An 11,540-nucleotide genomic window follows, 5' to 3' on the forward strand; every position below is an offset into this window, starting at 1 on the left:
TGTTTAACTAAGATTGCATGTAACTACAGAATCATGCATTTCTACTACTAGACGCGCAACACAGTGGAAGGACACATTGATGTAGTGGAAGTCATCGAATGTCCTTGCGTACCAACAACAACACATTTGCCCATCCTCCTCAAGTTTGTTATTGATCAACACCACAGTAACAAGCCCATCCTCCTCAAGTTTGTTATTGATCAACACCACAGTAACAACAGTGTCACCGTTGTATATCCATACGTGAATATGAAATATCGTAATGCCGGTGCGCTAAAAACGTGCATATCGAGAGAAGCGGTGTCGACGTATCGAGCGTCTGCAACCATAGGAAGAGACAGCGGTAGCTAATATGATTCTCTCAAGCATGCCAGACCTTTGGTACATATAGACCCTTACTAATGTGTTTTTACCATAAAGACTCATTAGTGTTATCATATGTCATGATTGTCTCTTCAACATATATTCAACAATTGGTATTAAAGATATCAATCAATTAATATCGGTGCATGCAACCGAGACTATAAGCTAAGACATTTAGTTTCGATTGTCTGGTATCCGTTGAAGCCAGCTGTTCAGGCTGCTGTAGCTGCAATCTATAGAGACAAAAATATTGTAGAAATAGTAGAAACCAATACAGATTAAAGCCAAAGGAATATGCTGACAAATGTTTTTTGTGTAGCACTTCTACCGTCGCTGTTCCATGAAGATCATAGGGAATAATGTACAAGGTCCGGTACTGACCCACATGGTGGATGGGGTGAACCGAGAATGACAACCTATCTGTCGACGGACATGGTGGATGGCCACACTTACATGGAATTGCTGCGCCAAACAATTCGTTTTTTTAGAAAGTTCATATGGTAAACTATTGGAGGGGGTAAATTAAGGTTGGTGCTTATTTTGTTAACTTGTCTCTGGTTTAGCAAGTAAATTATACATTAAAGTCCTGGAGATTCTCTAATTACTAAAAACTACTGGAGAGGAAGATAAAAATAGAGCCCTCTATTTATTTTGTTCATCGATCACTTGGCATAATCATGCATTGACTTCCCAAATGATTTTTAAGGAGGGTTTTGGAGATGTTCTGAGTGTATGCATATATAGAGATAGATTCGATGGAATTTAGCTTTTAAACTGCTACATGGTGCTTGCAAAAAAACAAAAGAAAACAAAAATGTCATGTCCTGGAGCTCGGGTACATGAACTTTTACATTCTTCTTTGAAAAAACAAACACAACGTGAATAAGTGTCTGATGTGAAACCAGACGTACTCTAATACATGCAGGATTGTACGTAGGACGTGGTAGAAGTTTGGTCAATAATATGTTACTGCCAACGAGCAGCAGCAACCCAGATTAAAGGAAATACATATACGTGGGTGGTGCTTGTTCGTCACTTTAGTAAAACAAGGTATTTTCGAAGGTTAAAGCCATCAGACATAAGTTATTTCCGACGGACGGTCGTAGGCTTATGTTCGATGGTACCCGTCCCTCTGTCGTAAAGCGTAAAAAATACTCTTATTTCTGACGGTGGCCGTTGGACATAAGCTATGTCTGACGGCACCTTTCAGCCATCGGCGTTTATCCTCGGTAACGCCAGTTAACGGTCGTCCATCACTTATGTCTGGTGGCCTATATTAGCCAAAGCCTATGTTAGCATTCGGACATAATGAAGTATTATGTCCGACGGCTTGTGTTAAGCCATTAGACATAATGAATTTCAGTAGTTGCAAAAAAATTATATTTTTGTAAATTTCTGACATTGTTGTGCTAGTTGCTACAAATTAGATGCAAGCCATTGTTGAGAAAATAAGGTACACATCATGTGTTTTTAGTTGTTACGAACAAAATGTTACTTCAACTTACCGAGAGTAGAGCTTGATTATGGGCCTGAAGGTTTGAATAATACTCGTCCTTCTTCTTCTCGTACTCAGCTTGTTGCCTCTGATACTCCATTTGTTTCCCTCAAAACTGATTGATGATACTCTGCTGCTGACGCAACACTGCAATCTCTATCTCTTGGGCGGATGATCGAGAACGGGACAACTGCGAAGACGAGGATGTGGACTATCGTCCATGGTGTCTCAGCTCCCTAGAATCAATCGTGGAATCAAAAATACCCAACCTACAAGAGTGAACCATGCACTTAGTAGAGTAAACCATGGACTCGGTTCAATCACAAGCATATGAGAACAATTTTGAAATCCAAATCAAATACTCTCATCATCCATGGGCTTGTCCTCCTGCACTAGCATATGTTGCCTGAGGGTCGATTGGCTGGTTCCTCCAATCGTTGTCCAGCCCATGGCGCTGAACCATCTCCTGCCCATACAAAGGCTAGAGGCAAACATACCAAATATATGTGCATTACGAAGTTGATGCACAAACACATAATAGAGTACCAAAAACACACTAGACGGTCGATGGTTGTCTGAGTGCATAAAACATCAGGATTCTGTGGATCAGAACCCCTGTGCCCTTGCATATACACCTCCACATTCGTAGGCATACGGGTGGATTTGACTTCCTGTAAATACAAGTTAGAATGACACATTTCTATGTAATTCGAAGTTACAACAAAATGTGACATACCATTCGCTCAGCCAAGTGTACATGTCCATCACCGTCGTAGTTGTGGAACGACTCAGTACCACGGTTTCCCATGTTCCTTTCAAAAATGGCATGAAACTCAAGGGAAGCCCACCACCTGCACAAGGCCCGATAACCCTATGATAGGGTGGCCATCCAAGGCACAGACACCTACATGAAATGTTTTTCGATCAAGCAAATAGATGCATTAACATGTACCCAAAACAAGAATCAGTAAAATACGATATGAGATGCAAAAACTTGTTTAAAAGCGTTCCTATCGAACCTGAATGGGTGATCCTCTAGCAAAAAAACATCTATGGCAATCGAAGTAACATATCTTTCCACCAAACTTAAGTCGGAAGCATAAAGTGTCTTCAGCGCATATCGGAAATGTTAGAATCCCATGACAAATCCATCCAGCAAAGGTACCATAAGCCATAAAATCGTGAATAGACCATAAAATCGCAACTCTCAGGTTGGACTTCTATTTCTTGTAACAATCGTACGCCTCGACTCCTTCCCACAAAATTTTCAATTCTTCAATCAGGGGTCTCATCATCACATCGATCTTTGTTCTAGGATGATCCGGACCAGGTATTACAAGACATAAGAAAATAAATTTATATTTCATGCAAAGAGCTGGCAGAAGGTTGTATGGAACAGCAAATATGAGCCAACATGAGTAGTATGGTGCAGTTAGATTGAAAGGTGAGAAACCATCTATTGCCAAACCGAAGCGGACATTTCGCACTTCAACAGCAAAGCTGGAATCAAAGGCATCTAGTACCTTCCATGCATTTGTATCAGCTGGGTGCGCCATGACATCTGGATTCTAGCGTACCCCTTCTTTGTGCCACCTCATGTGTCTGGTTGTATTCTTGGAGATGAACAAATGTTTCAACCGAGTTATAAGAGGCATGTAACGAATCTACTTACGTGCTATCTCGGTCGTCACGGCCAAGCCATCGTTGTTTTCAACTTCTACGAATCTATGCTCACCACATACTGTAAACTTCTTCTCACTCATGGTCTCCTTCCAAAAAATCATATAGTTATTGTCATAGACATCGATTTTTTCGTAGTCCATACCGAGACCAGATAGCAACTTCTTGGACTCATACATGTCCTTTGGCATCTTGTGATTCTCCGGAAGTACATCAATGATCAAGTTCAGAAGCTCCTTGTAGCAGTTGTTTGAGAATGCAAACTTAGACTTAATAATTATAAGTCAAGTCACGAACACAAGGACGGTCACTTTCGTGTGTTTGTGCAACGGCTCTTCGGTAGCTTTAAGGAGCTCGAAAAACTTCTGAACCTCAGGCGTAGGAGGATCCTCATAATTGGAGGGTTGACCGGGGTTCTCCAAATCGACGGGTAGAAGCTCATGGCTTACATCGTCAAGCATCTCTTCCATCCTATCGTAGCCCCCTCTTCATGTGACTGAACCTACGATACAATACGAGGAGGTGGGTCCTCACCGTGGTGCACCCACACCTCATAACCTGGCATATAACCGTTCTTACAAAGATCTATCGACATAGTCCCTGTCAAGGAAATAAATGTTTTGACACTTGCTACAAGGGCACCTAACATCGATTCCAGTCTCCAACCGAGCAAAAGCATGGTCAAGAAACGCGTCAGTCTTAGCAACCCACTCACTTGATAAAGCACCTCTTTTTTCCAACCTTCATACATCCATCGACGATCCTCCTCCATACTAGATACAAGACGTTAACTTAATTAGTTATGATTACTAATAAACCACACTAATACAATATTACATTGAAAAATCATTTCACAGGACCTAAATCATATAAAATGATCTTATTTCCGAGGGCATAATAATTACACTCGGAAATTAAAAGTTTAAATTTTATAGACACCACTAAATAAACTAAAACAAGCTAATTTAATTACATAATAAACTCAGGCTGTCGGACATAACAAACTAAATATAACTAAAAGCAAACAATCTATATGCATATACAAAATTATACTAAAAGTCACAAAATTACTCACTTAGCGAGACGTAGAGCCAGTGAAGCGAGCGCCGGTGGGGTCGGGGTAGGCGCCGAAGGCATCGGGGGCGGGGGCAGAGGCTGAGGCGGGCGCGGGCTATGTCGGAGCGGCTCCCGCGGCATCGGGGATGGTGACGTAGGTGGCCATGGGCTCGGGCGGTGTCGGGGCGGGCGGGCGCCGGCTCCGGCTGGGGAGGTGCTCGGCGGCGGCGGTTGGTGGGTGGTGGCGGCCTCGGCTTGTGAGTTCCTTGAAGAATGGAACTGAAACGACATGGGCGGGCGCTGACGGGGTTAAAATCCCTTATGTACGATGGCCTCCTAGACGACCGTCGGACATAAGGTTATGTCCGACGGCTTATCTAATAGCCATCGAAAATAACCTTATGTCTAACGATCCGTCTAACAGCCGTCGAACGTAGGATCTTATGTCTGATGGCTGCCTTAGGCCGTCAGATATAACGTTCTATTCGATGGCCGCCTAGGAGGTCGTCTGTCACCCAGTTTTGGAAGGTAAACAGAATGCGAACCATATACATGCCAGGATCAGAAACTCACGTACATAGCGATTACATAATTGGACATCATCACACATTGCTCAAAGTAAATAGTGGAAATAGTACTTTATTACATCAAGATGTCCAAGACATCCACAGAGTCATTAACATAACATTGTCATTACTATTATCAAAGTGCGAAAAAGCGAGCGTATCTGATAAAGCCTTCACAGGCAGCTGACTGGGGGTTCACCACTAACATAACTAGAACTCATCGTAGTCCTGGAACTCCTCAAAGTCCTCCATGTTGCCTGCATCTCCTCATGAGCACTGAATATATTGGCGATAACCTTGGGTGCGGTGGTTTTTAAAGCAAGGGTGAGTACACATCAACGTACTCAGTAAATGTCCCGTTTGGCTAATGTGGACTAGCTGTATGTGGAGTTAAGGTTAAGCAATTGCTTTTAGTTGGTCAGATATTTATTACCTAGTAGTAAAGCCATGTTTTAGCAATAAACCCAGTTATTACCTAAAAGTACTCCCTCCAAGAGGAAATACCAGAGATCAAAGTTATATTTATCATCATTAACCATAATCATAAAAGTATCCAAAGTTCTTCTAATCAAAAGGATCCCAAGACTGCTCTTAACCGTGAGCACGACTGATATACCAGTTTCTAACACTCTGCAGAGGTTGCACACTTTACCCACGAGTCATGATCCCTTTCCAGCCTAGGTTGTACAAACTCGATCTTCACAACCAAGGTGAATGGCTAGGGATACACTACGTAGCCTTTACAAAGATTCCCCAGAGGTCATAGCCGCCCGTTAGGTTTCTCTAGTTTGATAAACACAATAATTCTCCCCACAGGAAGGGTGACTAACAAAACCAAATCGAAAGAACCTCGGCAACCAGCCTCGGCAGAGCAAGTGTTGTGCCTGGACCCCATAGACGCCCTACGGCGAAGCCAACTACACCTCAAGTTCCTCTAATTAATCAGCAAAGGGTGTCCCATTCCACACTCATGGTTGTACTGTTATCCCAGGTGGTCACTCAATGAACAGGTCCTTACGGAGAGGTACTCAGGAAACAGCCTGAGTCCCCTAAAGTATCACAAGATCATCATCGAGATAACATCATTGTATCATAAAGATTCACATCATGTTCATTGATTAAGTTAAAGCAATAGCATAAAGCTTAGAAACCGAAAAAGGTAAACAAGGATAAGGTAAATACAGACTAGTTAATCCTTAGGTTTAAATAATGTAAAGCGAGACGGTGAACTATAAAGTAAGTAGGACATAGTAGGTCAGAGGACTCTTGCCTTCACCAGGTTGTTGCTCAGGAAGATCTTCAGCAACACACTAAGGAACCACAGGCTGCTCATTGTCTAAAGAAAGCGATCATGCATTCAATGCAATTGGATAAAGACAAATGAAAAATACACCAAACATATACAACCAAGTGGACACAAGTTTGACAGAGCAATGTAAACACAAAAGGTCAACTTAGGTGCTAGAGTGAACTAGCACACTAGTGGTTTGTGATTCCCTAAATATTATCTATCTCCATGGATTGCATAATTTTAATTCCACTAATTTTAGTGAGACACAAAATTATACCAGGGATAAATTCATACATTACATACTATTAATCTCACAAGGTTAAACATCTAATTACCATTAGGGTTTTCCTTTTTATTTTCTTATTTAGTAAACAAACTATTACATATACTAACCTATAGTCTAGGCATAAAATTAACATGTACAGACAGTGAATGATCATAATTTATTTGGACAAAGAATAATCCTATGAACATTTTGCAATTTGAATCACTCAATTTGAAGTTCATATGCAAAAGATATGAAATAAACAAGTTTTGAAGTTTAAAATACAAAATTAGGCCTAAATTTGTGAATAAATAGAAGTCTAGGGTTCAATCCGTAAGATTACAGAGGCCTATGCATGAAAACCAGGGACAACGGGTTGATTTCTAAGAAGCAAGGGTCTCTTTAGCAAAACTGCCACGCAAAGGGGTACGGGGTTGCGCTAGCCGTCCGATCTCCGACCAAAGGTCCAGATTAGAATAACGAGCGAGGGCGCAGGCTCTTGACAGGTGGGCTCGGGTGGGTTGAGGCACTGACACACAGGGCCCATGGGTCAGCAGTTTGAAGAGGACACGGGGCGCGTTGGCCACTGGATTGTAGATTGATGGCTCTGGTTCCAGAAACCACGCGAACCGTTATCCACGACTTCGGGCCGTCAGATCAAGACTGGGTGGTTCGAATTCGGCACGAGAGGTTTAGTCTCCTCTGGTCAGCTAGGGGTGGCGCTCTCCGCGGACACGGAGGCGCAGTCGCCGGAGGTTAGGCAGACCGGGGCTTCTAGGGCACTGGGGGTTGGTCTGGGTAGCCAGAGAGGTTGGGGAGGACTCGGCAAGCACTATGGCAAGGTCTGGGTGCCGAGAATAGGACTAAGATGGGCAGACGGTGGAGGGGGATCCTCGGGCGAACCCAAGGTTACTCTGGCGAGCAATGCCCGTCGCGGTGAGGGTTAAACCGGCGCTCTGCGGTCGGCATAGGCTCCGGGGAGAGGGTGGGGGTGCTCTAGGCCTAAGTTCGGGCTTAGGGAGGGGTTGTAGTGGTCGAACGCCGTGAAGATGCTGCGGCCCGGCGAGGGGCAACTTCGACGGCCGAAATCCCCCACGTATAGCAGAAATGGCGCAAAAGAGGGACACAAGAATGTCACTTACCCAGATACGGTGCTTCGGGCAGCTTGGCACGGCGCGATGGGGCTCTGGTTGGCCGGACATTGAAGAATCACGACGGCGGCGAGCTCCGACCTGCGCAGGGGAGAGGTGGAGCGCAGGTCGGGTAGAGGATTTAAGGAAAGGGGAAACAATCGTGGGTTCCCGGTGCGCCAAGCTCAGGCAAATCTCACCATGGCCAAAGCGCTGGCAGAAGTCCAGCGGCGACAGCAGAAAGGTGAAGCAACAGCGGGGGGCGGCGCTGCGACTGGGTGAGTGCGGGGGCAGGGAAAGAGCGAATGTGAGGCAGGGGCGAGCTGAGGGAGTGTTCGGGGTCTTCACCTAGCACTCGGGTGACATGGGCAGGTCGTGGGGACGTGGGTACGCTTTGACCGCATGGGCGCACGCCATGGGCACAGGCGCGACAGTTGTAGGGGAGGGGATGGGTCTGACAATAGGGGCCGCGAGTCAGCGAGGGAACGTGCGGGCGAGCAGGGCGCAGTGCTGACGGGGCGGTCCCACTGAGAAGAGAGGGAGAGGGCGAGCGGGGCGTGGTGCCGATAGGTGGGGCCCGCTTGTCAGCGGATGCGGGTGGTTAATTGGGCTGGATGGGCCGAAAGGCCAAGGAGGGAGGAGGTTCGAGCTGCTTTCCTTTTCTTTTTTTTGAAATTTCTAATGTCTTTTCTATTTTAATTTCTCTATGGTTTTCAAATCAAACTCAAACCAAATTTCAAATTCAAACCAATTCAAACATGTGCATCAAACAAAAGAATAATTTAGGCTCAGCATGATGCAACATTTCATGACTCACATAAGTTTTGACAAAATAAATAATTAAACCCTCGCCTAATTCACTTACTTTTAATCAAAAGGAAAAGAGAGAGAGAGAGAGACAAGAGGTAACACCTGAATTTGGTTGGTATTTAGAGAAAAAATTTTATACCCTCAAATTCAGGGTGTTACACCGTCGAACATAATATAGCTGTCGGATGTCTGTCATTTTACTGTTGTGCGTTACCAATGGATAGCATGTAATGGGCAATGCAAGGACGAGAGAAAAATTATAACTAGAGAGATGGGTCAGTCGACGGAGGGTCTAGAAGCATGCAAGCTCCTTGAGGCAACCCTTGGTGCTGCCCTTGGCGTTCGTGCATATAGCCATGGTCTTGTTGTTGGTGCCGCTATACTCGACGTTGACGTCATCCATGGTGACGCCGGTGCATGGGACCTTGGCAGTGCAGAGCAGGCTAACGGCCTCCGGGGTGGAGGAGGTGCCGGTGATGTTCTTGAAGGTGACGTCCTTGACGGTGACCTTGGAGGCGCCGTTGGCAGTACACAACTTGTTGGGGCAGTACTTCATGTCGATGAAGATGGGGTTGGCTGAGTCCTCCATCTTGATATTCTCGTAGTGGATCTTGGAGACGGTGAGCACGGAGGCGGCGTCCTCGTACGCCTTGATGCGGACGCCGAACATCGTCTTCTTAAGAGTGCAATCCTTGACGTTGATGTCCGTGACGTCCTTCTCGTCCTTGTACCGCCCTAGGCTTCCGATGCTGATGCCGTGGCCAGGGCCGCAGGTCACGCCGGTGATGTTCACCTTGGAGGTCCCGGGGCCGATGGAGATGCAGTCGTCGCCGACGCCAATGACGGTGTTGGTGATGGTGATCCCGGATGAGTCGCCCATGTGGATGCCATCCGTGTTGGGGCTGTCCCCGGGCGCCGTCACGGTCACGTCCTTGATCAGCATGTCCTTGCACCGGTACATGTTCATGTGGAAGAACTTGGAGTTGAGCAGCGTGACCCCGGACACCTCCCCGTTGTTCACGAAGTCCATCACCAGCGAGTTGGGAAGGATCTTGCAGTCGTACTTCTTGGTGCAGGAGTTCTTGCTCCACACGGCTGGGCCCTGCCCGTCAAGGTTTCCCTTGCCGGTGATGACCAGGTTATCCACGCGTAGAATCTCGATCCAATTACCATGGTCCTTGTACTGGCTTAGGTCCGTGGTCGCCAGCAGATTGCCATCCACCTGGATGGTCACGTCGCCCTTGCAAGGGCCTGTGAAGTTGAGTTGTCCGACAAGGAAGTCGCCCTTGGGTATGAGGATTGTCTGCTTCCCAGTGCCGCCGCACGCCGATGCCCATGCCTCCTGCACAGCCTTCGTGCTGTCTGTCTTGCCATTGCCGGAGGCGCCCAACTTGGTGATGTCGAAGGACCCACCAGGCCCGGACGCTTTCGCATCGATGCCCTTTGACTCTTCCTTCTCACCATGCACGATGCAGAAGAGGACCAGGAGGAACAAGGCTCTCATCGCATTGTTTGTGCATGCCATCTTGTCGTGATCGATGCTTTATTTGTGTCTCTTGTTGCCTGGGCACTAGGACCTATAAATACCACTGTTCTGCGGATAAAATTAGTGCGCTATATGTATGGCTTGGACACCATGCCTTTGCATCGCTATTTTAGGGCAGACTTCTTGTCCTCAAACTCTTCATGCATTATTTGGACCCTTCAGACGTAACCACTAACCACTGTGGAAAGCATAAATTAAATAACAAAAGAAAGAATGAACAATGCCAACATTTAAACTATACTCTACTATCTTATATATATCTTGGTATTACTAATTGAAGGTTCTAATAGAGCCTCTGGATTAATTTTCACTCTATTATTAATTCAGGACCCAATTGAGCCTTTATGTTAATTCTCATCAGACATGATAAAAAATTAAAAAATATCATAAATTCTTAGATTAATTAGAAATATCCGGCCATTAAACAAGAGACTCTAAATTATACATAACTATTAGATCCTGAAGGACCAAAAAAGTGATCAAATGGGGTGAATAGGTCTATGTTGAGCAACCTCCCGGCTTTGAAGATAGTGAGTACCCTAACCATGTTTATAAACTCTCAAAGGCGTTTTATGGGCTCATGCAAGCCCCAACAGCATGGTATGAATGCCTAAGAGATTTTCTTTTCACTAATGGCTTCAGAGTCAGTAAAGTCGATCCTACTCTCTTTACTAAAACCATTGCAAAAGTTTTGTTTGTATGCCAAATATATGTTGATGATATCATATTTGGGTCTACTAACAAATCTACTTGTGAAGAGTTTATTAGGATCATGATTCAAAAATTCGAGATGTCTATGATGGGGGAGTTGAAGTATTTTCTAGGATTTCAAGTCAAGCAACTCCAAGATGGCACCTTCATCAGCCAAACAAAGTACATTCAAGACATACTCAACAAGTTTGGAATGAAGGATGCCAAGCCCATCAGGACACCCATGGGAACTAATGGGCATCTCGACCTCGACACGGGAGATAAATCCGTATATCAAAAGGTATACCGGTCGATGATAGTATCTTTACTCTATTTATGTGCATCTCGACCGGATAGTATGCTTTCTATATGCATGTGTGCAAGGTTCCAAGCCGATCCTAAGGAAGTTCACCTTAGGGCCGTGAAAAGAATCATGAGATATTTAGTTTACACTCCTAAATTTGGTCTTTGGTACCCCAAGCGATCCACCTTTGATTTAATAGGATATTCAGATGTCGATTGGGCAGAGTGTAAAATTGATAGGAAGAGCACATCAGGGACTTGTCAGTTTCTAGGGAGATCCCTGGTGTCTTGGGCTTCAAAGAAACAAAACTCAATAGCTCTTTCTACCGCCGAAGCCAAGTATAT

At 45.1% G+C, this 11,540-nt stretch overlaps 1 protein-coding gene across 1 annotated transcript; it reads right to left on the reverse strand.

Annotated features, from left to right (window-relative positions):
• Positions 1 to 8,627: 8,627 nt before the first annotated feature.
• On the reverse strand, positions 8,628 to 10,223 carry LOC118472230 (exopolygalacturonase). The gene has a single exon (XM_035960108.1). The coding sequence runs from the start codon at positions 10,179 to 10,181 to the stop codon at positions 8,949 to 8,951; it is 1,233 nt and encodes a 410-aa protein (XP_035816001.1). The 5' UTR covers positions 10,182 to 10,223; the 3' UTR covers positions 8,628 to 8,948.
• Positions 10,224 to 11,540: the final 1,317 nt, after the last annotated feature.

This window comes from Zea mays, chromosome 6 (assembly GCF_902167145.1).
Source record: "Zea mays cultivar B73 chromosome 6, Zm-B73-REFERENCE-NAM-5.0, whole genome shotgun sequence".
In the NCBI taxonomy this organism is placed as follows: domain Eukaryota; kingdom Viridiplantae; phylum Streptophyta; class Magnoliopsida; order Poales; family Poaceae; genus Zea; species Zea mays.

Bases quoted from the DNA above. Each gene is read 5' to 3' on its own strand.
- LOC118472230 (XM_035960108.1), bottom strand. From the start codon at position 10,181: ATGGCATGCACAAACAATGCGATGAGAGCCTTGTTCCTCCTGGTCCTC.